This window comes from Coregonus clupeaformis, chromosome 27 (genome assembly GCF_020615455.1).
Source record: "Coregonus clupeaformis isolate EN_2021a chromosome 27, ASM2061545v1, whole genome shotgun sequence".
Taxonomy (NCBI): Eukaryota; Metazoa; Chordata; class Actinopteri; order Salmoniformes; family Salmonidae; genus Coregonus; species Coregonus clupeaformis.
Genome location: NC_059218.1, coordinates 35,581,131 through 35,605,890, shown reverse-complemented (window position 1 = coordinate 35,605,890; position 24,760 = coordinate 35,581,131). Strand labels below are relative to the sequence as shown.

The following is a 24,760-nucleotide window of genomic DNA, read 5'->3' as shown; positions in this document are numbered from 1 at the left end:
GTTCCTCCAGTTCTCTCTTCGGTATATTGTCTTCTCTATACCTTTCTAACTGATCTACTGTACTGACCCGATGCTCTGGATCATGAGCCTCTCCTCCTCGGGGCCCATCTGAACGATGAGCAGTGAGCGGATCTGTCCCAGGCACTCCAGCAGGTCCATGGTATCCTTTATGGAGATGGCGTTGATGGTGTAGGCCTTGGGCAGGGCCCGGATCAGCTCCCCCAGCCCGTCATACTGACGGTGAAGCAGGCTGAACATCAGACGCACCAGCTCAGGGTTCTGGATGAACGACTCCTGGGCCCAGTGGACCATGGTGTGGGAGATCAGCTCCTGGAGGGTGCCTGGTGGGGGTGGGGGGTGGGAGGGTGGGGGGGTATGGAGGAGCGACATCAGTTAATTGATTGATTGTCTGTTTTCTGTTGTGTTAGTGATAAAATCATTGTTATATGAAAATAACTCATTACTGAAACCGAATAAAATTATCCCACGGCAACTAGACTGAGATTGAAGGTAAATCTTTGGCCTGATTTTACAGTTTGAACGAATACCGTTTTTCACTGGGACAGCTGATAGAGAGTGAGACTCACTGGGTTTGGTGTCTTCGACAGGTTCCTCCTCCTCTACCTTCTTCTTACGGAGGTGCCTCAACTTGTCCAGCATTCGGAGGAGTCGTCCTTTGAGAGACATATCCAACTCCTCCTCCAACTCTTCCTCTTCAATATGTACACCTGACGTGACATCAGAAGTGATAGATTAGCTGAACACTTTCCATCTCAACTATAGGCTATCTTTGTAAGTGAAGTTATAAGTTACATGTGGAGAGCTAGGTATGAGCTTGACTGACCACAGTGAGCCAGCAGGTTCTTGTGAAAAGCCTGCAGTGCATCACGGACCTCGTCAGGCACAGGACAATCCTCATCCTCTGCAATGTTCTTGAAGTTCATCAGCATGTTGACCTGCATATCAAAACACAACAGAGACAAAGAGTTAGTTTTTGTTACCTTTCATTTACTGTTAAAAGTGTGATAGCCACTTTCTCCTGGAGGATAAAGTGCACTGATGCTGAGGGTACCTGCTCCTGTGGTGGGGAGCGGAACTCGCGGGTCTTGCGGGCGGTCTCGGCGGCGCTCATGGTGAACGCCAGCATGAGCTCGTTGTAGCGTGCTCTCTGGTTGGCCTGCACCTGGCTCACAAACTGGTCTGAGAAGGCTATGATGGCCTCCACCCTATGGCGCAACTCACAGTCACAGAAATACTGCAGCAGAGTGCACATCTGACCAACAGAGAGAGAAATACATTATATTTAGTGGCATAGATTAGTGTAACTGATCAAACTATGGAAGATAGTGAAAGTTACAGCGAACTGAAAAAACACACACACCAACCTGTAGTTTGACAGACTCTGGTAGCTTCATGTGCAGTAATCCCTCTTCCAGACCTACTTGCTCTTCTGCCTCTTCATCTGCCTTGCCAGGCTTTTCCTCCTCCTCCGTCTTCTCAGCACCTTTCTCTCCATCCACTTTCTCGCTGTCGTCCTCCCCCTCATCTTCCTCTTTTTCAATAGGCTCCAACTCCTCAAGCTCTGCTTCCATTTCCTCATCTTCCTCACCCATCCCCTCATCCTCCGTTTCATGTCCACTCTCTACTGCTCCCTCCTCTTCTTCCTTCACCTCCAACCCCCGTTCTTTGAGGGCCAGTGTTTGGGCCCCCTCTCCCTGGGCAGCGGCCTCTCCACTGAACACAGTGGGCTCAATCATCTTCAGGATGTGCTTGACATCTTCATTCTCAAACACACCCATGATGAGCAGGGTGCTGATGAGCTTGAGGATGGGGACAAAGTGGAACTCAACACTGCCTCCTACAGGATCCCTCATGGCCTGACCACCATCTTGTACAGCTTCTGTCAGCATGGTCAGGGCCTTCGCCTTCAGCACCTAGAGGAGAGAGAGAGACTCACATTAATGACCATCAGTCAGTTTAAACAGAAAAGCTTCCCCCTCTCCCTCCATCAGGCTGAGGCTTAGGGTTGCAAAATTCCTGGGAACTTTCAATAAATTCCCTGTTTTTTCCTAAATACAGGTTGGAAGATTCCCGGATTCAAGAGGGAACCAGCAGGAAATCCGGGAATCCTCCAACCAGGATTTCTGGAAAACCAGGGAATTTATTGAAAGTTCACCAAATATTGCAAACCTACGAGGCTCCTTACATGTAGGGGGATGAAGGGGCTGAGGGTGTAGATGTCCAGGTCTGTCCCCACAAACCCAGTGGGGGAGAAGTGGAGTTTGGGGCGCAGGCAGGTAGTGAGGCCCACCCCTGGTAAAGCATGGGACTTGTCAGTGTCTGAGTAGAGGTTGATGCTACGCGTCTCATCTGTCATGGGAACGATGAACTCCTTATTGGTCATGAGGCGGTTCCTCTTGGCCGACTCCAGGTGCATACTGATGAGCAGGTCGTAGTAGCCGCTCCTCATTGGTCCAGGCAGGTAGGTGTTCTCTATGGCGTAGAATAGCTGGGACTCGTCAACATGGCTGCACAGGGCGTGAGCCACGCGGTTGTTCCCCAGAGCACAGACCGAGCCGTACAGCTTCAGAGTGTGGTAGTGGAACTTCAGCAGGTCCATATGCTCCGACAGCTCCAGGACGTCAATACATCTAGAGGGGACAAAGGCAGAGACAGTATGGCCCAAGGCTATCAGAGCCATAATTGCTACTGTTTATATGTCTTTCCCAATACTATAGCTAACACTGAAATCAATGGACGCATTTCCATTTCATAATCAAATACAATAATCTAATGGTGGCTGTGTTCTGACCTGTTCTCCTCAGGGATGTGCAGGGCCATCATGGTGAGAGGCTCTCTACACTCCACCATCCAGCCGTGCCTCTCGTTCACACGGCCCGTCTCTGGGGACAGGAAGTGGTTTGGCATGCGGCTCCAGATGACTGGGGTCAGCATCTGGACGTCCAGCCTGGGAGGACACTGAGGGACTGGGTTCTTACGCTCACTGCGGAACATGGCTGCCGAGATAGGCATGATGTTCTGAGGAGAGAACAAACATTTACTTTGTAGAGTAGAAGGGTCGTCGTTGAAGTGAAATGATAGGTTGAGTACACTTGAGGGTAAAAATAAATAGAAAAACATCCATAACACTGAGAGGTAGACAGTGGAGGGGTAACACTGAGAAGCAGACAGTGGAGGGGTAACACTGAGAAGCAGACAGTGGCGGGGTAACACTGAGAAGCAGACAGTGGAGGGGTAACACTGAGAAGCAGACAGTGGAGGGGTAACACTGAGAAGCAGACAGTGGAGGGGTAACACTGAGAAGCAGACAGTGGAGGGGTAACACTGAGAAGCAGACAGTGGAGGGGTAACACTGAGAAGCAGACAGTGGAGGGGTAACACTGAGAAGCAGACAGTGGAGGGGTAACACTGAGAGGTAGACAGTGGAGGGGTAACACTGAGAAGCAGACAGTGGAGGGGTAACACTGAGAAGCAGACAGTGGAGGGGTAACACTGAGAAGCAGACAGTGGAGGGGTAACACTGAGAGGCAGACAGTGGAGGGGTAACACTGAGAAGCAGACAGTGGAGGGGTAACACTGAGAAGCAGACAGTGGAGGGGTAACACAGAGGTAGACAGTGGAGGGGTAACACTGAGAAGCAGACAGTGGAGGGGTAACACTGAGAAGCAGACAGTGGAGGGGTAACACTGAGAAGCAGACAGTGGAGGGGTAACACTGAGAGGTAGACAGTGGAGGGGTAACACTGAGAAGCAGACAGTGGAGGGGTAACACTGAGAAGCAGACAGTGGAGGGGTAACACTGAGAGGTAGACAGTGGAGGGGTAACACTGAGAAGCAGACAGTGGAGGGGTAACACTGAGAGGTAGACAGTGGAGGGGTAACACTGAGAGGTAGACAGTGGAGGGGTAACACTGAGAGGTAGACAGTGGAGGGGTAACACTGAGAAGCAGACAGTGGAGGGGTAACACTGAGAGGTAGACAGTGGAGGGGTAACACTGAGAGGTAGACAGTGGAGGGGTAACACTGAGAGGTAGACAGTGGAGGGGTAACACTGAGAAGCAGACAGTGACAAATGTACTTGAGTGGTTCTCAATGAGTCTGACCTTGAGCTTGCCCAGCTCCACTTGCAGCATGTTCTGACTGGAGGGCAGGACAAACACAGCTGGGAACAGTTTAGTGTTGGGCTCCACCTGGAACAAACCACCACAGCGTTACACAGGAAGCCACAATGGAAATAAGCTTTTGAGCTTGTATTGTGTTATCCTTGATTATATTTTTATTGTATGTGGAGGCGTCTCTTATGTATGTTCTTTAAAATTGTCTAATAAATTCAGTCAATCAATCAATCAATCAATCAATCAAGCCCAGATCAGCTTGTCCCTTGCTCATTATTAGTCCATTAACCCTTGCCATACATCTGAGTAATGAAATACATGTTTACACTGAACACTTAATCTTACCTGGTAGAAGGTGTTGATCTCTTTCCCATTGGCTGTGAAAGTCATGAGGCCTGTGTCCAGGTCAATAAGGCAGCCAATCACAAAGTCCTCCTGACTGACACGGGTCTGCTGGGAGCTGCTGAACTCCCCCCCCCACACCATGTAGCAGTTACTGCGCTTCATACTGAGGGAGACAGGAGAGCGAAAATAGGTAAGATATTAAGGTATTATCTCTGTGTGAATACTGTGAGTACGTGTGCACAGGGACGTGTTACTCACCTGTCATGTATGTTGCCTTTGTCATCTCCCACGGTGACAGTGACATTTCTGACTTTGCTGAGGTCAAAGTGCAGGTCGTACTGGTGGTAGTCAGGGGTGATCCAGCCTACCCACACCCCGCTGGGCTCTTGTCCCGCAATCACCCGCACTGAATAATAGTACTGCACACAGAGGAAGAAAACATTACTATAACAAGGGGATGAACGACCTGAAACAAAAATCTAAGAAAAATAATAATCTATCCAGACAAAAATGTCCTGGTGAAGAGAAGTCAGGTTTAGACAATAGAGTCTGAAGAGGTAATATGTAAAAGGTCATACTGTGGTAGTGTTGAGGATGATGTCATCGTCGTCTCTGTCGTCTGGGACCACTTCCTCCATCAGACGGGGCATGGTGGGAACAACAGGGGGCGGAGTGAACGCTGCCTTCTTGGCCTTGAACAGGAACCTGGGGGAACATGTCAGTGTAGTCGGGCCTGCTATTCAATATGACTGAGAAAACATGACGATGATTACAGTTAAAGTGCAGTCTTCTCGTTGTAACCGGTCTCAAGCCTATCGTCTTTCTCTTAATCTGACCCCTGCTCAGTACTCACCCCTTCTTCTTGCTCTTCTCTGTAGAGGCATCTTTCACATTCTCTCCTCCGTTAACGGGGATCTCCTTAGGAACAGAGGGCTCCTTCTCCTCCTCTTTCTCTGTGCGGCTGGCAGACTTCTTCAGCACCTCAAAGTCAGAATCTGGGTCCACCTCCAGGACCTGGTCCTCGGGGATGGTCAGGGTTCGGGTCAGGGGGGTGGTCCCGGCCATGACTTTAAAGGTCTCGTGGAACTCCACGGGCATACTAAGCCTCAGGAACAGCAGGTCTGTGTTGGCGTTCTGAGAGCCAAAGGTCTTATGGGTCAGTTTCAGACAGGGAGCGTTGTCCACCGTCCCATCCACACGGGACACCTACACAGGGACGTGGGAGGAGAGAAAGAGCAGAAGATCACATTGAAAACCCACAGAAGAGAACATTTGAATGTTAACGTGTTTAAAATATAATTAGAGAATATAGGAACGGAAGCCATTCCAATACACTGTTGTTGAACAGGATATATGCTGTACTGTACCTCAACGTGAGGGTGTTCAGTAGGTACAGGGATGAACTGGGGCAGGCTCTTGCTGAACCACATGGTGATGTCTCTCTTCATGTTGATGGCAAAGGGTTCAAAGCCCTCCTGCAGGCCACAGATGGTGAAGTAACGAAGGCTGCTGACGTTCTGGCCCAGGTTGAGCCGGCCAACCTGAGACAGGCCCAGACTACACACAGGGATAAAGCCTGGAGACCGGCAGATAAAGTTTAATGAATAGCACGCATCTAAAATCAGTAGATCCACTCTACAAAGATCTACCTCCCCAGCCCCAGCAGACTCCCCATCAGTCACTCACCATCTCCTATGTCTATGTCCTTGAAGGCCATCTCAGAGCCAGAGTCACTGATCAGCATCTCTCCGTTCAGGGTGAAGAAGATGTTCTGCTCTACCAGGTCGATCATACAGCCCACCACGTCACCTGGCAACCAGATACGACCAAACGGCTCATTGCCCACATGCCAACGCTGAGCCTAAAAAAGAACAGTCAAAGTTAAAATAGGATACATTAGTAAATGTTTTCCCTAAAACAGAACATTCATCACCAACCATACCTTGAAACCATTGAAGACATAGGCGAGCTCATCTGCTCCCAGCTCTGTGTCAGCGCGGACACTGGGTCTGGCCCAACCCACTCTCATCTCCCCCACAGTCACAGCCTCAAACTCAAAGTACCACTTCCCCTGGGTCACCGCGTACGACTTCTCAGCCCGGAACACCCGGATCTTATCTCCACGGGAATTACCTTCCCCATGACCACCTAGCACGAACAGATACAGGTGACATTTTTAAGAGGTTATATATACAGTATATACAATGAGTGTAAAATTGTTGCGTTTATATTTTTGTTCTATGTATGTATGTATGTATGTATGCATGTATGTATGTATGTGTGTGTATGTATGTATGTATATACACACTCAGTGGCCAGTTTATTAGACCCCGTTCACGAAAATGGTTCGCTCCTACAGACAGTGAGTCACGTGGCCGTGGCTTGCTATATAAAGCAGGAAGACAGGCATCGAGGCATTCAGTTACTGTTCAGTTGAACGTTAGAATGGGCAAAACTAGTGACCTAAGTGACTTTGAGCGTGGTATGATCTTCATTGCCAGGTGCGCCGGTTCCAGTATCTCAGAAACGTCTGGCCTCCTGGGCTTTTCCCGCAGGACAGTGTCTAGGGTTTACCGAGAATGGTGCGACAAACAAAAAACATTCAGTCAGCGGCAGTCCTGTGGGTCAACAGCTCGTTGATGAGAGGTCGAAGGAGAATGGCAAGAATCGTGCAAGCTAACATGCGGGCCACAAACAGGCAAATAACGGCACAGTACAACAGTGGTGTGCAGAACGGCATCTCGGAACACACAATTCGTCGGTCTTTGTCACGGATGGGCAATTACAGCAAACGACCACACTAGGTTCCACTCCTATCAGCTAAAAACAAGAAGAAGCGGCTCCAGTGGGCACGCGATCACCAACACTGGACAATTAAAAAGTGGAAAAACAACGCCTGGTCCGACAAATCCCAGTTCCTGTTGCATCATGCTGATGGCAGAGTCAGGATTTGGCATAAGCAGCATGAGTCCATGGCCCCATCCTGCCTGGTGTCAACGGTACAGGTTGGTGTTGGTGGTGGTGGTGTAGCTTAGTGGGTAAGAGCGTTGTGCCAGTAACCGAAAGGTCGCTGGTTCTAATCCCCGAGCCGACTAGGTGAAAAATCTGTCGATGTGCCCTTAAGCAAGGCACTTAACCCTAATTGCTCCTGTAAGTCGCTCTGGATAAGAGCGTCTGCTAAATGACTAAAATGTAAATGTAAAATGTAATGGTGTGGGGAATGTTTTCCTGGCACACGTTAGGCCCCGTGATACCAATTGAGCAATGTTTCCATGCCCCGAAGAATTCAGGCTGTTCTGGAGGCTAAGGGGGGTCCGACCCGGTACTAGATTGGTTTACCTAATAAACTGGCCACTGTATATATCTAGCTAGCTATATGCATTTAACAGGACAAGTAGTTCACTACGGTAATGAAATTCTAACAAATTGGCCAACAGACGGACAGCTAGATCGACCGACAGACGGAAAGATAGATCGACCGACAGACAGACCAACTCACTGCTCTCCTGGTCAGGTGGCTCAATGTTGTAACCGTAGCCGATGAGAGTGCGGACAGCTGCACAGACAGTGTCTCTGTTGGTCTTCTTGGTCTTTTCGTCCAGCAGGTTGTATGGCACCAGCCGCGGGTTGCGCTTGTTCATTATGTCCTGAACATGGAAATAAACAGTTAAAATCAACTCAAACAATTGTGTGAGTCATATCATTATTGTGTAAGTAATGGACTTTAATCTCCTGGAAAGAGTGATACTGTATAAAGAACCGTATTGTTTGTTCTTCTATACATCTTGAATAGTTACATAAATGTTGGCTCTGAAAACATCAAAACTACGACAACTCATGAGTCAGTACGACTCATGCTTCACCCAGACCAACTGACAAAGTATCTGCATCACTTTGGGTGAGCTTGTTGTGTGCCCACCTGTACACCTACGTGTGCATTAAAACCCACCTGACAGAAACACTATTGATATTCATCGGACATTGTATAAAATGACTTGAGCTAATATCACAGGTTAGCTCTCCCACAGGATCAGAGAGCGATGAAAGCTACCTGTACAATGCTGTAGGTCCATCCCTGGTGAACCCGGTCACAAGCCCACACATTGTGTCCATTCTCTGCCAGTCTCTCCACTAGGTTGGTCTGGTTGGGTGTCAGCTTGACGTGGTTGAGGTCCAGAGGGGCAGGCTTGTATCCACTACTCATCATATATCTAATGGAACAAACATGATGTTATGATTAGACTAGTAAGTGAGATGTCATTGTGGCTATTCTATTACATTCACTAAGTGAACAGGCCTCTACTTAAATGACGATCCAACATTTCAAAACGTTTTCTCTGATCATGTAAAACAATACTGTCAACCACGTTAGTGAATATCAGAGAATAATTAAGTCAATGTCTAAATAAGTCTTGAGATCCTATTTTGAGGTCTGACTCACGTCTTGGGCATCTTGATGTTCTTCAGGTTCTCCTCTGCTTTCTCATCACCCATGCCCACATGGCAGCCCACCGCCAGCAGGGTCCTTTGAGAAACAGAGGTAGTGAATACTGGGCACACACACACACACACACACACACACACACACACACACACACACACACACACACACACACACACACACACACACACACACACACACACACACACACACACACACACACACACACACACACACACACACACACACACACACACACACACACACACACACACACTAGACAGAGAGGGCTTGTCCAAGACCTTGACTCACTTGAGTGTTTCTCCTGACATGGCAAGGTTGTAATTCTTCTCTGGCTCTGGCAGGCTCTGGAAATCTACCAGGCAAGGGTGCAGTTTCTTGTTGTCATCTCGGAACTTGAGTAGAGGGAATGCAAGTAGAGGACAGAATCAAGTTGTTTACCAGATTGAAGTAAATAGATATCACTCAGTCATGTAAGCAGTGTGAGTTGACTAGGTCAGTATGGGAAGCACTCACCGTCCCGTAGGTCCATCCTTGTTCAATGCGAGTGACGGCCCATAGCTCATGGCTGTTTTCTGCCAGCTTCTCCCGAATGCGCTCCAAGTGAGGTGGAAGCACAATCTGAAAGGACAACACGGTGAATGGAAGAAAGAGAGAGGAGACGGAGAGATGTATTGATAAGTCAAGAGTTTAACCTGTACTGTGTCCACAGGGCAGGGGGTGAAGGCTGTGTGCGAGAGGGACTGTGTGGGCCCCAACAGGTTGCGGACGCCATTGAAATCATGCTTATACTCCTTGATGGGCTCAATATGCAGTCGATCCTTGGGTAGCACAGCCTCATAGCACGGGGCATAGCCTGGCGGTGGGAGGAATTTAAAGTCCCCATGACGCCCTCCCAGGAGAAAACGAACCCTGGACGTTTTAAAGAAGAACAACATTAACAGTGATCACTCATTCTACATCCTCTCTGACAGATTCTAAATAACAACAGCCCTGTTAGCCCCATCAGCGGTTCTCACTTGACGCCTGCAGAGAAGCTGACGACAGGGAAGAAGAGGCCGTCCAGGTTGAAGTTCTCAAACATGCCCTGCACCGGGTGCCCGTTGATACGGAACGAGATACTGGGCACGCTAAGATCGAGGCAGCAGCTGACCACATCGTCTGCCGCTAGAATGTGCATGTTGGGGGAGGCAACATGCCGTGGGACTCGTCCTGGGGAGACAGACAGACACACAGAGGTCAGCATCACCTCAACCTAGTGATAGAGAACTGCATTCTAAAGATAAGCCCTGCTGACTGTACCTGACCACAGGTGAAGTCCATCAAAGGCGTATGAGTAGAGGTCGTCCCCCACCCCGTTGCCACCCCAGCCCTCACCACCTCCAGGGTAGGGGCTGTAGCCCTCAGTCAGAGCCCAGCCCACACGCAGGTGGAAGGCCTGGGCCGTCAGGAAGGGCTCTACATGGTCCACCATCACCTCAAAATACCACTTCTTATACTGAGTTGATCCCTCACACGTTCCTAGGAAGATGTTGGGCCTCACACTGAGGGGGGAGGAAAATAACAACAAAGTTAATGGTTTGAAGGAAAAAACTAATAGTAGTAGTTGGATATTCAATGAAATATATTTAGAATGATCAGATGTCACACCTGGTGACATAATTGATGATGTTGGACTGCAGGAGGAGATCACGACCCGGAAGCAGATTCTCTGTGATGAGATTCTGATTGGACCTTACAGCCACCCCATTACACACACACAAAGAGCAGAGCACATCCAACACCTAGAAAACACAGGGAGAGAGCTAGATCAAAGGGATTTGATTTGATTTGATTATGATTCGCAAATCACTGGACTGCCAACCAGATTCCATTTGAACACTTCTCTGGATAAACACAGGCCTAAATAATATTCACTGACCTTGTGATTGCGTCCATGCTTATCCAGTAGAGAAATGATAGATTTAATGTGGTTCTCCTGGATAATGTTCAAAACCTCTGGACTCTCAATTAGAACACAGTATAGCACCTCCAAGATGCCTGTGGTGAACATAATGCACAATGAAATACTGACGATTCACCCAAAACACTTTAAAGTAAATCTGAAAGGGGTGTTAAAGGTGCTGAAAGGGGACTTTACCTGAGGAGGCCTCGAGACGGTCCAGTTTGCTGACCAGCCAATCCAGATTATCACAGAACAGTGCACAGTTGGCTCGGTTCCCCCTGATCAGAGAGGCTTCATATGAAGACAATGACAGAGAGAACAGACAATAGATCGTGTTCAGAATGAAGGGTATGCTGCCACAGTAACCACAGCAATGCAGAGAACGTGATCAAATCAAATTTTATTTGTCACATGCACCGAATACAACAGGTGTAGACCTTACCGTGAAATGCTTACTTACAAGCCCTTAACCAACAATGCAGTTAAGAAAATATTTACAAAATAAACTAAAGTAAAAAATAAAATACAAATGAACACTATAAACTAACAATAATGAGGCTATATACAGGGGGTACCGGTACCGAGTCAAAATGCGGGGGTACAGGTTAGTCGAGGTCATTTGTACATGTAGGTAGGGGTAAAGTGACTATGCATAGATAATAAACAGCGAGTAGCAGCAGTGTAAAAACAAAAGGGGGGGGTCAATGCAAATAGTCTGACAATTTTGGAACCTTGGAACATGAAATGAAAGGATCAATAGCAGGTCACATACCCAGCAGCTCGTACAGGAGATTAACTATCTCCTTCCAAGACTCGGCAGCCTCTTCCCCTGCAAACTCGGAGAAGTGGGCCGCCGTGTTGTAGACATTGAGTCGGTCAATACAGTCCAGCACCAGAGTGATCATGCCCTGGTTGGAATGACACAAAAAGCATGGGAATACAAAAGGCAGGAGCAGTGCGGGGATAAATAAATAAATAACTGTAATCAAATCCAAGTTTATTTGTCACATGCACAGAATACAGTGGGTGTAACGGTCAGTGAAATGCTTACTTGCTGTTCTTCCTCAACAGAATAAATATAAAGTAGCAAAACTATCAATATACACACAGTATATCCTCTGGATCTGCTGTCTGTGAGGACTGACCTCCTCTTGGAAGAGGTTCTGTCTGTTCTTGAGGGAGCGTAGTTTGGTCTGTTTCTCCTCGTGCTCCAGCTCCTCCTCAGGGGGCTGGAAGTAGAAGATGAGGTCCTGCAGGGAGAGGACCACGGAGTCCATGGGCAGAGCCAGGGGGCCTGAAGAAGACTTGTTCTTCCCACTCAGAGAGTCCAGTGCTCTGGAGACACAGAACAAGCCACAACGTCACTGCACTGACATTTTACATTTTAGTCATTTAGCAGACGCTCTTATCCAGAGCGACTTACAGTAGTGAGTGGATATATTTTCATATTTTCTTCTGTACTGGTTCCCCGTGGGAATCAAACCCACAACCCTGCCGTTGCAAGCGCCATGCTCTATCAACTGAGCCACACGGGACCATGAGGTCAAACATTAAAGCAGGGCCATCTGCCCCTCCTGAAGGATAGCAGTAAGTCAAAAGGCGTCTATACATAACACCATAATGTGCACAAACATGAACATGTTCAGAGATTCCTAGGTATGTGCTCAGATAGCAAGCGCAGTGGGAGTGGAGAGGGGCCATACTTGATGAACTGGGTGAAGAGGCCTGCTGTGTTGTAGATCATACGAGCAGCCTGGAACTCCTCTGTCTGGGAGCGGGTCACGGTCAGGGCATCGTCCATGTGACCCTCCTTATGAAGGATGGCCTGACAGAGACACCGGGTACATTTACAACATGGATAAAAACTAGATTCATTCAAGGGAAAAGCCGACTACAGAGTCCTTTAAAATGCACTAAATTGTAATCATACTACGTTAAGCTGTCTTTATTTTGTCTAGTTTGACGTTGTTCTTCATGTCCTTTTACTTTTAAGGTGTTCAGGGCACGTTGCCACATGATTCCTCCATACCTTCCTCTTCAGAGGTCCCAGGCGGGCGGACTTGGCATCGACAGAGGCGTACGTAAGCCAGAGGCCCGTGGAGACGTGCTGTACAAAACACATGGACTCCCCATACTTGATCTCTGGTGTGCCCATGCCCTCCACATCTCGCTTCTTAACCACCTCCACCTTCTCCTGTAGGGTGGAACATTAAACAGCAAGGAGAAGGAGTTAAACACAACATGAACAGTGAGGAGGAGGAGGAGTTAAACACAACATGAACAGTGAGGAGGAGGAGTTAAACACAACATGAACAGTGAGGAGGAGGAGTTAAACACAACATGAACAGTGAGGAGGAGGAGGAGGAGTTAAACACAACATGAACAGTGAGGAGGAGGAGTTAAACACAACATGAACAGTGAGGAGGAGGAGGAGGCGGAGTTAAACACAACATGAACAGTGAGGAGGAGGAGGAGGCGGAGTTAAACACAACATGAACAGTGAGGAGGAGGAGGAGTTAAACACAACATGAACAGTGAGGAGGAGGAGTTAAACACAACATGAACAGTGAGGAGGAGGAGTTAAACACAACATGAACAGTGAGGAGGAGGAGGAGGAGGAGTTAAACACAACATGAACAGTGAGGAGGAGGAGTTAAACACAACATGAACAGTGAGGAGGAGGAGGAGGCGGAGTTAAACACAACATGAACAGTGAGGAGGAGGAGGCGGAGTTAAACACAACATGAACAGTGAGGAGGAGGAGGCGGAGTTAAACACAACATGAACAGTGAGGAGGAGGAGGAGGAGTTAAACACAACATGAACAGTGAGGAGGAGGAGTTAAACACAACATGAACAGTGAGGAGGAGGAGGAGTTAAACACAACATGAACAGTGAGGAGGAGGAGGAGGAGTTAAACACAACATGAACAGTGAGGAGGAGGAGGAGGAGTTAAACACAACATGAACAGTGAGGAGGAGGAGGAGGAGTTAAACACAACATGAACAGTGAGGAGGAGGAGGAGTTAAACACAACATGAACAGTGAGGCGGAGGAGGAGGAGTTAAACACAACATGAACAGTGAGGAGGAGGAGGAGGAGGAGTTAAACACAACATGAACAGTGAGGAGGAGGAGGAGGAGGAGTTAAACACAACATGAACAGTGAGGAGGAGGAGGAGGAGGAGTTAAACACAACATGAACAGTGAGGAGGAGGAGGAGTTAAACACAACATGAACAGTGAGGAGGAGGAGGAGGAGTTAAACACAACATGAACAGTGAGGAGGAGGAGGAGGAGTTAAACACAACATGAACAGTGAGGAGGAGGAGGAGGAGTTAAACACAACATGAACAGTGAGGAGGAGGAGGAGTTAAACACAACATGAACAGTGAGGAGGAGGAGGAGTTAAACACAACATGAACAGTGAGGAGGAGGAGGAGTTAAACACAACATGAACAGTGAGAGGAGGAGGAGGAGTTAAACACAACATGAACAGTGAGGAGGAGGAGGAGGAGTTAAACACAACATGAACAGTGAGGAGGAGGAGGAGGAGTTAAACACAACATGAACAGTGAGGAGGAGGAGGAGGAGTTAAACACAACATGAACAGTGAGGAGGAGGAGGAGGAGTTAAACACAACATGAACAGTGAGGAGGAGGAGGAGGAGTTAAACACAACATGAACAGTGAGGAGGAGGAGGAGGAGTTAAACACAACATGAACAGTGAGGAGGAGGAGGAGGAGTTAAACACAACATGAACAGTGAGGAGGAGGAGGAGGAGTTAAACACAACATGAACAGTGAGGAGGAGGAGGAGGAGTTAAACACAACATGAACAGTGAGGAGGAGAAGGAGTTAAACACAACATGAACAGTGAGGAGGAGAAGGAGTTAAACACAACATGAACAGTGAGGAGGAGGAGGAGGAGTTAAACACAACATGAACAGTGCGGAGGAGGAGGAGGAGTTAAACACAACATGAACAGTGCGGAGGAGGAGGAGGAGTTAAACACAACATGAACAGTGAGGAGGAGGAGGAGGAGTTAAACACAACATGAACAGTGCGGAGGAGGAGGAGGAGTTAAACACAACATGAACAGTGAGGAGGAGGAGGAGGAGTTAAACACAACATGAACAGTGAGGAGGAGGAGGAGTTAAACACAACATGAACAGTGAGAAGGAGGAGGAGGAGTTAAACACAACATGAACAGTGCTAGTTATGGAGGGATGAAAAGAACCACATGCATTTTCCCACTGCTCTTTTATTTCCCCACTGCTCTTTTATTTCCCCACTGCTCTTTTATTTCCCCACTGCTCTTTTATTTCCCCACTGCTCTTTTATTTCCCCACTGCTCTTTTATTTCCCCACTGCTCTTTTATTTCCCCACTGCTCTTTAATTTCCCCACTGCTCTTTTATTTCCCCACTGCTCTTTTAATTTCCCCACTGCTCTTTAATTTCCCCACTGCTCTTTTATTTCCCCACTGCTCTTTTATTTCCCCACTGCTCTTTTATTTCCCCACTGCTCTTTTATTTCCCCACTGCTCTTTAATTTCCCCACTGCTCTTTTATTTCCCCACTGCTCTTTTAATTTCCCCACTGCTCTTTAATTTCCCCACTGCTGTTTGTGACGACCCTGACCTTGGAGATTCTGAAGCAGAAGGCTGACATCTTGGCGTGGGCTTTTTCAGGGTCCACCACCAGCAGTCCTTTCTCTTCATCCAGGCAGAGGTAGCGACCTGTGGTTATGTGACGCACACGGAACGACTGGCCCCATTTCATGTGACCTCCACTCCATCTACACAGAGCCATAAGTACAACCCCAAGGAGAGAACTCATGTAAGAAATGTGAATGGTTTTTGTCACTTAAAGCTGATGGACACAAGGGCATCCACTCACCCAATCCGGAGAGGTTCTAGTCTCCATAGTGACCGGGCATGGCTACAGACAGCACCCCCCTCATAATGAGCAATTCTGAAAACAGAGATGGGCTGTTAGTGACAGATGATAAGGTATCTGATTAAATGTGGAATAATTCAACAGTTTTCATCACCTGCGCTGGTCGTCTCCTTGCTCGGCAGCAGGGATAGCCAAGCACTCGTCCATGTGACCATGGAACAGTCTAAGAACATAGCCTCCAGTCAGAAAGCCTGAGGGGGTAATGTTACATCGACAATGAGAGAAAGACCAACTCAATCACCAAAGAAAATGCAGTCCCCTGTGCATAACTGCAGCATCAGAGATATGCACTGTGGGGCCGTGTTAATTATACACAGTGGGGTCGTGTTAACTATACACTGTGGGGCCGTGTTAACTATACACTGTGGGGTCGTGTTAACTATACACTGTGGGGCCGTGTTAACTATACACTGTGGGGCCGTGTTAACTATACACTGTGGGGACGTGTTAACTATACACTGTGGGGCCGTGTTAACTATACACTTTAGGGACGTGTTAACTATACACTTTAGGGAGGTGTTAACTATACACTGTGGGGACGTGTTAACTATACACTGTGGGGCCGTGTTAACTATACACTTTAGGGACGTGTTAACTATACACTTTAGGGAGGTGTTAACTATACACTGTGGGGCCGTGTTAACTATACACTGTGGGGACGTGTTAACTATACACTGTGGGGCCGTGTTAACTATACACTTTAGGGACGTGTTAACTATACACTTTAGGGAGGTGTTAACTATACACTGTGAGGCCGTGTTAACTATACACTGTGGGGCCGTGTTAACTATACACTGTGGGGCCGTGTTAACTATACACTTTAGGGACGTGTTAACTATACACTGTGGGGCCGTGTTAACTATACACTGTGGGGACGTGTTAACTATACACTGTGGGGCCGTGTTAATTATACACTGTGGGGCCGTGTTAACTATACACTGTGGGGCCGTGTTAACTATACACTGTGGGGCCGTGTTAACTATACACTGTGGGGCCGTGTTAACTATACACTGTGGGGCCGTGTTAACTATACACTGTGGGGCCGTGTTAACTATACACTGTGGGGCCGTGTTAACTATACACTTTAGGGAGGTGTTAACTATACACTGTGAGGCCGTGTTAACTATACACTGTGAGGCCGTGTTAACTATACACTTTAGGGACGTATTAACTATACACTGTGGGGCCGTGTTAACTATACACTGTGGGGCCGTGTTAATTATACACTGTGGGGCCGTGTTAACTATACACTGTGGGGCCGTGTTAACTATACACTGTGGGGCCGTGTTAACTATACACTGTGGGGCCGTGTTAACTATACACTGTGGGGCCGTGTTAACTATACACTGTGAGGCCGTGTTAACTATACACTTTAGGGACGTGTTAATTATACACTGTGGGGACGTGTTAACTATACACTTTAGGGACGTGTTAATTATACACTGTGGGGCCGTGTTAACTATACACTGTGGGGCCGTGTTAACTATACACTGTGGGGCCGTGTTAACTATACACTGTGGGGCCGTGTTAACTATACACTGTGAGGCCGTGTTAACTATACACTTTAGGGACGTGTTAATTATACACTGTGGGGCCGTGTTAACTATACACTGTGGGGCCGTGTTAATTATACACTGTGGGGCCGTATTAATTATACACTGTGGGGCCGTATTAATTATACATGTGGGGCCGTATTAATTATACACTGTGGGGCCGTGTTAACTATACACTGTGGGGCCGTGTTAACTATACACTTTAGGGACGTGTTAATTATACACTGTGGGGACGTGTTAACTATACACTTTAGGGACGTGTTAATTATACACTGTGGGGCCGTGTTAACTATACACTGTGGGGCCGTGTTAACTATACACTGTGGGGCCGTGTTAACTATACACTGTGGGGCTGTGTTAACTATACACTGTGAGGCCGTGTTAACTATACACTTTAGGGACGTGTTAATTATACACTGTGGGGCCGTGTTAACTATACACTGTGGGGCCGTGTTAATTATACACTGTGGGGCCGTATTAATTATACACTGTGGGGCCGTATTAATTATACATGTGGGGCCGTATTAATTATACACTGTGGGGCCGTGTTAACTATACACTGTGGGGCCGTGTTAACTATACACTGTGAGGCCGTATTAATTATACACTGTGGGGCCGTATTAATTATACACTGTGGGGCCGTATTAATTATACACTGTGGGGCCGTGTTAACTATACACTGTGGGGCCGTGTTAACTATACACTGTGGGGCCGTGTTAACTATACACTGTGGGGCCGTGTTAATTATACACTGTGGGGCCGTGTTAACTATACACTGTGGGACCGTGTTAACTATACACTGTGGGGCCGTGTTAATTATACACTGTGGGGCCGTATTAATTATACACTGTGGGGCCGTATTAATTATACACTGTGGGGCCGTGTTAACTACACACTGTGGGGCCGTATTAATTATACACTGTGGGGCCGTATTAATTATACACTGTGGGGCCGTGTTAACTATACACTGTGGGGCCGTATTAATTATACACTGTGGGGCCGTATTAATTATACACTGTGGGGCCATGTTAACTATACACTGTGGGGCCGTATTAATTATACACTGTGGGGCCGTATTAATTATACACTGTGGGGCCGTGTTAACTATACACTGTGGGGCCGTGTTAATTATACACTGTGGGGCCGTGTTAATTATACACTGTGGGGCCGTGTTAACTATACACTGTGGGGCCGTATTAATTATACACTGTGGGGCCGTGTTAATTATACACTGTGGGGCCGTGTTAACTATACACTGTGGGGCCATATTAATTTCAGAATATTTTGACTTATGTTAGCTGTCAGTCAAACTGGGCAAAAGTGAAACCGAAACTCAACCCGACAGTTAAGTTTAGGCATTCATTCCGAGTGGTTAAGGTAAGGGTTAAGGATTGGGATAGGGTTCAAAGGTCAAAGTTACAAATAAAAACGAGTGCCTAGCACTGGGATTGAACCCGCCATCCTCTGAGCGCCCATCAACAACACTCTAGCACGAGCCTACTAGATGGTAATAGGCACTCCCGTCGCCCCCTAGTGGACAGTAGGACATAGCAATGGTAATAATAAAGACACCGGGGCATGGTAATCTGGTGCCTGCAGTTATGAGTCACCCAGGAGTCATATTCCACACGAGAAAGACATGGCAGTCAAGTGTAGTGTTTCTAGATAATTAGCTCATGATTATGAAATAGAAAAACAATCAAAACATATACACACCTTCAGCAAGCTCACAGCCAGACATCACAGGGTTCATGGTCCACAGGGTCTGCATGAAGGAGGCGTCCACCATGAGGTCACCACTGGCATAGGAGAGATGCTGGAGAGAGAGAGGGAGAGAGAGACAGAGAAAATAACATGTCAGCTCCATCCATAACCTGGGTCTGAAAGTCCACTTGGCAGTGTGTCACCAACGCGGCTCACCAGGTATCTCTCAGAGGACACACTGACCAGGATGAGGTCATCTCCCACCCTGACCTTCTCTCCCTCTGACCTCTGCTTGGATGCAGGATGAATGGTCCACCAGCACGCCTCCCCTGTGAAGGAACAAATGCATCACTCAACTAAGAAGCAATATGAACACTGTGCAGAAAAGATGTGGACATGCCACTGCTCTTCTCTATGGTAAAAGCCATACCTGTGGAATCTTCCTGTAAGCCCACATCAAAGGCCAGTTTGTCTGTGAGTGACCTTGAGGTAGTCAGACAGCTGAGGTACTACAGCACACAGAGAGAGTGAATATTACACACTGAATCACGAAGCGCCCATTGACAAGCAAACCCATGTAACAGCAACACAGAGTTTACAGGGTAGTGTGGGTGTGAGAGACTACTGGATGAGGTAGAAGGGGAAACAATTGAGTAACATGTGAGACTACATAGTGAGACAGAGAGGAGGCTGCTTACCATGCTGGAGTGAGTGTGTTTCAGTAGGATAGCATGGCCATACAGCAGGGTACGGTGGCCCCCTCCTTGAGATGACTGGACAGCACAGAGAATAGACAGAGAGAGAAAAGTAAAAAAAATCCAACCAAAGAGAGTAGTGTTTGATTCAACATTCAGCATACAGACTGCTAAGGTCAGGCACACAGGACTGTTGAAGACTGGGTACGGAGACAGGAGCTCGGACCAAACTGAGAACAATGTGGCAGGTGACAGGGAACCTGTGTACTGAAGGTATCTGGCTGAGAGGAGTCAGAGAGCCCACCACAGAGAACCAACTAGGCTTGCAAAATTCTGGGAACTTTCAATAAATTCCCTGGTTTCCCAAAATCCCAGTTGGAGGATCCTGGAATCAGGAGCGAATAAGCAGGAAAACCGGAATCATACAACCAGGATTTCTGGACGACCAGGGAATTTATTGAAAGTTCCTGGAATTTTGCAACCCTAGAACCAACAACAAACATGACCACAGTGTACAAACCAGGGGTGAGTGGAAAGGGAAATTCAACCAATTATCACAAAACACCAAGTCACATGATTAACAATACCAGAATCAAGAAACAATAACACAGCAATCACGTCACGTTTTCATGTCTGTAACTGGAAGGGGAAAAAAGTGACATTCAGACAACAAAACAATATTGTAGAAAAACAGAAGGAAGGGAAGCACTACTAAGTTACACAATAGTAGGTTTTGGTAGACAGAAGGTGCTCTTGGGTAAAAGGGGTCAATGGGTCATCAGAAAGAAAGGAGGACCAAGGCACTCTTCATATAATTAATTAAAATGCCTTTATTTTTATGGCATGTTCAATGGAAACAAGGTTTTAAAACTCTGACACGTTTCGGCTGCATGGCCTTCGTCAAGGAGTAGGCACGCAGCCGAAACGCGTCAGATTTTAAACTTTGTTTCTAATGAACATGCCATACAAATAAAGGCATTTTAATTAATTATATGAAGAGTGCCTTGGTCCTCCTTTCTTTTTGATAACAAAACAATATTGTTCCTTCAACATTTGTTATAATTAGTGGTTATAATTTCCACCGTCAACGTTGTCATCATTGAGATTATTCCATGAGTAAGTGAAGAGTCAAAACACGGCAAGACTGACTATGGGTCAGATTTAGTTGGTAATGCGTGAATCTGTGTGTGTGTGTGTGTGTGTATGTGTTATTTGATATTCAAAGTTACACTTTGCTCTACATTCCAGACTTTCTTAAGATGAAGATGAATTTACTTGATGGTTTGTTGAATTGGTCAAAAGCAAACCAGAGTAACTCGGGTGATGAAGGAATAGCATTGATTAAGAAAATGTAAAGGGGTGGTACACATGCAATGAATGGGATGTATTGGACCATGAGGAGGTGTAAAGATGATGTATGAAAGGGAAATGGAAGTATGATGAAGGTTGTATAGGACACTTTCAGATGGCCAGGGTCACAGGTCAGTAAGAGCCCTGTTTCAAATGAAATACGTGACACACCATCCAGTACTAGCCCTGGTCTGTGGTACATGAGACTGATATTGGACGTAGTGTAGAGATTACATTGCAACCAGAAGCCCTCGACTGCGGAGAGTTTCTTGGCTGCTCCTGTGCTGCTGACAGGAATCCTTCCTTGAGTATAATTTGAAACGCTGCTTGGTATTTCAGCTATGACAACACTGAGCAAAGTGTGAGACGCGTGGAGTGGAGTAATATGAGTGAGGTTGACGAAGGCGGCGCATCACTGATTCAGACAGGGACATTGGGTGAGAGCTGAGAGGACTCTCAGGGTAGACAACGGGTGGAGAAGATGGGAAACGTGACAGGAAGGGAAACATGAACAGACATACCCATTTGTCCAAATCGACTGCCTATGGTTGGCAGGTAGGAGATGAGGGGTGTGGGGTCAGAAAAGAGACAAAACGAAGTTAAGTTGCTAAAATGAACAAGATATCTTGACATGATATTCATATTTCAAATACATAAATGTCATCTGTCATTAGACTTTGGAAGCACATAACTCACTACAACACTACTTTTAAAACTATGTGTCAATGACATAAGATGATGTTCTCACAACCATATAAGAAAGCCATAACATTATTTTGTGAATTTTTTTACAAATAATATTGGTTCCCATGTTATGGGGCAATACTGAAAGAACTAAGCTCACCGGATACTACACGAAGACCAACTCTGTTTTTCAGCAAAATAAAAACTATTTCCACATACTTTATACTACATAATTGTTTAACTTCAGATGTAAAATAATAATATAACACACGACACAACCCTCTGCTAGTCTCCTACCTCATTGAGCTCCATGGTGTTGGCCAGCATCTCCTGTAAGGCTCGTACCGACAGGGACTGCTCCAGGATGAAGCAGCAGATCGCCAAATCAGGTGGCACATTCTACAACACAACAGACATCCATCTGCAAAACCCAGCGACTGGCAAGAACTAGAAATAAAGAGGTAATCAGCTGTGTTTGTGGAATGTGGTTCTCTCTACCTGAGCATTGGAAGTGGTCTCCAGGAAGCACAAACGGTTCCCAAAGCCTTCGCATGACAGACACAGTTTGATCTGTTCTTTCAAAATGGAGGCTGTGCATTGTAGCACAACCTGGTCATCCTACATAGAGAAAAGTGGTCAAAGAGGTCAAAACCAGATGGCATTAATACAACCTTAAAAAGAATGTACTTGAATTGGAACTGGTGAATTGCCCTTAACAGGAGTCAGCTATATCATAGATAACATTATTATTTTCTCCCCAATTTCATGATATCCAATTGCGATCCAATTACGATCTTGTCTCATCGCGGCAACTCCCCAACGGGCTCTGGAGAGGCGAAGGTTGAGTCATGCGTCCTCCGAAACATGACCCACCAAGCCGCGCTTCTTAACACCCGCTCGCTTAACCTGGAAGCCAGCTGCACCAATGTGTCGGAGGAAACACTGTTCAACTGACGACCGAAGTCAGCCTGCAGGCACCGGGCCCACCACAAGGAGTCACTAGAGAGCGATGAGCCAAGTAAAGCCCCCTCGGTCAAACCCTCCCCTAACCCGGACGACGCTGGGCCAATTGTGTGCTGCCCTACGGGACTCCCAGTCCCGGCCGGTTGTGACACAGCCTGAGATCGAACCCTAGGCTGTAGTGACGCCGCAACACTGCGATGCAGTGCCTTAGACCGCTGCGACACTCGGGATGCCCAGATAAAAAACAAGTAAAATTAAGATGTTTCATCACTTGGGTAATATTTCATAAGTAGTATTTCATAGGCCTATTTAACTTGCCATTCATAACCTTAAGGCCCATATGACACTAACACTGGCCAGGGGTAGAGGTACATCCAAAACACAAAGAGGGGCTTAAGTGTGGATGCATAATGGTTGTAGTGGACAAGAGAAAATAGTAAAACAATGAATATGATTCCTGTGCACCAAATATACATATTTTACATTACATAAGAGCAAGACTGCATCCCTGACCAACATACAGTAACAATAGCAAGACTGGATAGAGCCAGCAGAGTGATAAAGCATTCGTAACAGGGAGCCTTAACATACTAGGTCAAAATGCAAACAGCTGTCAGGAGAGCAGACACTCTGGTCTTGAATCTATACTTCACATTCCTAACCTTCACTCCCTTGTCATTCCTCTCAGCCTGCCCCTGTCCGACCACTAATCTACGTGGTTCTCTCGACTGTGGGTAAGCACCTGCTCCTCCCCGACCCTCTATTTCAGGCCCCTGCACCTGCTGTTCACACATTCCCCCCAGCGGAGCAGCAGATATTTGAGAGCTGGCCGGGCCCGGCAAGTCTGGATGTTTATTGAGCAGCTCCAATGACATAATCATTTGTAATGCACTCACACGCAGAGAGCAGTGGGACAGACATACACAGACGGATGTCTAACTATTATTCTTAGGCAGCTCAAGACACACAAAACCTTGGCAATGTCAACCGTAGAGACCAGCCAAGAGTAAGCAACAAAAAAAGCTAATAAAATCTTATTTGTCACGTGCTTCGTAAACAACAGGTGTAGACTAACAGTGAAATGCTTACTTACGGGTCCTTTTTCAACAATGCAGAGTTAAAGATAAAAATAAAAAAAGATAGTGACACGAGGAATAAATAGTGAATAACGAAAAAAAACCTTAGTCATGGCAGAACAGTGGACACTGATAAGTCAGTCATTGTATCAACAAATGTTTTACAAAGCCTACAGTACTATACAATTCAGTGTACTGCAGTTCATTTGTGCTATTACTAGTACGGCAACTGTCATTCATACCAAAACTATCAGAACACAGGGCATATATGACGCCATCACCCGTATTTGGCAAAGAGAATACAAACGAAAGCACTTCATCGTGCTATTCAATGCGTAGAGCGAGTGCAGTTCTCATAGGGCCAGAAATAAACAGGTGCTCCCATGGCCCTGGCTATAAACGTGCTAATCCCAAGACTCTGTAAATATAGAACTCAGCAGAGTTGAGGTTGAACAGCATGTGATGGCCAGGCTCTCTCACACCTCCACATTCTGCTGACCAATTTAAGAAGATGGTTTTGGAACGGGTACCTTCTTTGGAGAGAGCATCATGTTACACACACTGTTATAAGCATAGGCAGAATCCCAGAGTCGCCGCTTCACTGTTGACGTTGAGACTGGTGTTTTGCGGGTACTATTTAATGAAGCTGCCAGTTGAGGACCTGTGAGGCATCTGTTTCTCAAACTAGACACTAATGTATTTGTCCTCTTGCTCAGTTGTGCACCGGGGCCTCCCACTCCTATTTCTATTCTGGTTAGAGCCAGTTTGCGCTGTTCTGTGAGGGGAGTAGTACACAGCGTTGTACGAGATCTTCAGTTTCTTGGCAATTTCTCGCATGGAATAGCCTTCATTTCTCAGAACAAGAATAGACTGACGAGTTTCAGAAGAAAGTT

General features: G+C 46.8%; 1 protein-coding gene across 1 annotated transcript in view; it reads right to left on the bottom strand.

Annotated features, from left to right (window-relative positions):
* LOC121541906 (ryanodine receptor 1-like) overlaps positions 1-24,760 on the bottom strand; it is a 77,937-nt gene that overhangs the window by 47,414 nt on the left and 5,763 nt on the right. The window contains exons 2-41 of the mRNA XM_041851288.2: positions 22,327-22,446; positions 22,126-22,227; positions 21,666-21,686; positions 19,798-19,872; positions 19,530-19,608; positions 19,316-19,428; positions 19,112-19,211; positions 15,937-16,033; positions 15,783-15,857; positions 15,525-15,681; positions 12,917-13,081; positions 12,591-12,712; positions 12,033-12,222; positions 11,660-11,795; positions 11,083-11,178; positions 10,864-10,982; positions 10,593-10,726; positions 10,245-10,486; positions 9,962-10,154; positions 9,638-9,854; positions 9,459-9,563; positions 9,234-9,337; positions 8,922-9,005; positions 8,532-8,691; positions 7,980-8,127; positions 6,423-6,628; positions 6,167-6,341; positions 5,848-6,056; positions 5,334-5,686; positions 5,059-5,185; positions 4,739-4,899; positions 4,481-4,643; positions 4,124-4,210; positions 2,813-3,039; positions 2,207-2,651; positions 1,386-1,934; positions 1,073-1,273; positions 845-956; positions 588-728; positions 68-341 (exon numbers count right to left, since the gene is read on the bottom strand). Coding sequence (XP_041707222.1) covers positions 68-341; positions 588-728; positions 845-956; positions 1,073-1,273; positions 1,386-1,934; positions 2,207-2,651; positions 2,813-3,039; positions 4,124-4,210; positions 4,481-4,643; positions 4,739-4,899; positions 5,059-5,185; positions 5,334-5,686; positions 5,848-6,056; positions 6,167-6,341; positions 6,423-6,628; positions 7,980-8,127; positions 8,532-8,691; positions 8,922-9,005; positions 9,234-9,337; positions 9,459-9,563; positions 9,638-9,854; positions 9,962-10,154; positions 10,245-10,486; positions 10,593-10,726; positions 10,864-10,982; positions 11,083-11,178; positions 11,660-11,795; positions 12,033-12,222; positions 12,591-12,712; positions 12,917-13,081; positions 15,525-15,681; positions 15,783-15,857; positions 15,937-16,033; positions 19,112-19,211; positions 19,316-19,428; positions 19,530-19,608; positions 19,798-19,872; positions 21,666-21,686; positions 22,126-22,227; positions 22,327-22,446 — 6,584 coding nt within the window. The remainder of the gene's footprint in view (positions 1-67; positions 342-587; positions 729-844; positions 957-1,072; positions 1,274-1,385; positions 1,935-2,206; positions 2,652-2,812; positions 3,040-4,123; positions 4,211-4,480; positions 4,644-4,738; positions 4,900-5,058; positions 5,186-5,333; positions 5,687-5,847; positions 6,057-6,166; positions 6,342-6,422; positions 6,629-7,979; positions 8,128-8,531; positions 8,692-8,921; positions 9,006-9,233; positions 9,338-9,458; positions 9,564-9,637; positions 9,855-9,961; positions 10,155-10,244; positions 10,487-10,592; positions 10,727-10,863; positions 10,983-11,082; positions 11,179-11,659; positions 11,796-12,032; positions 12,223-12,590; positions 12,713-12,916; positions 13,082-15,524; positions 15,682-15,782; positions 15,858-15,936; positions 16,034-19,111; positions 19,212-19,315; positions 19,429-19,529; positions 19,609-19,797; positions 19,873-21,665; positions 21,687-22,125; positions 22,228-22,326; positions 22,447-24,760) is intronic.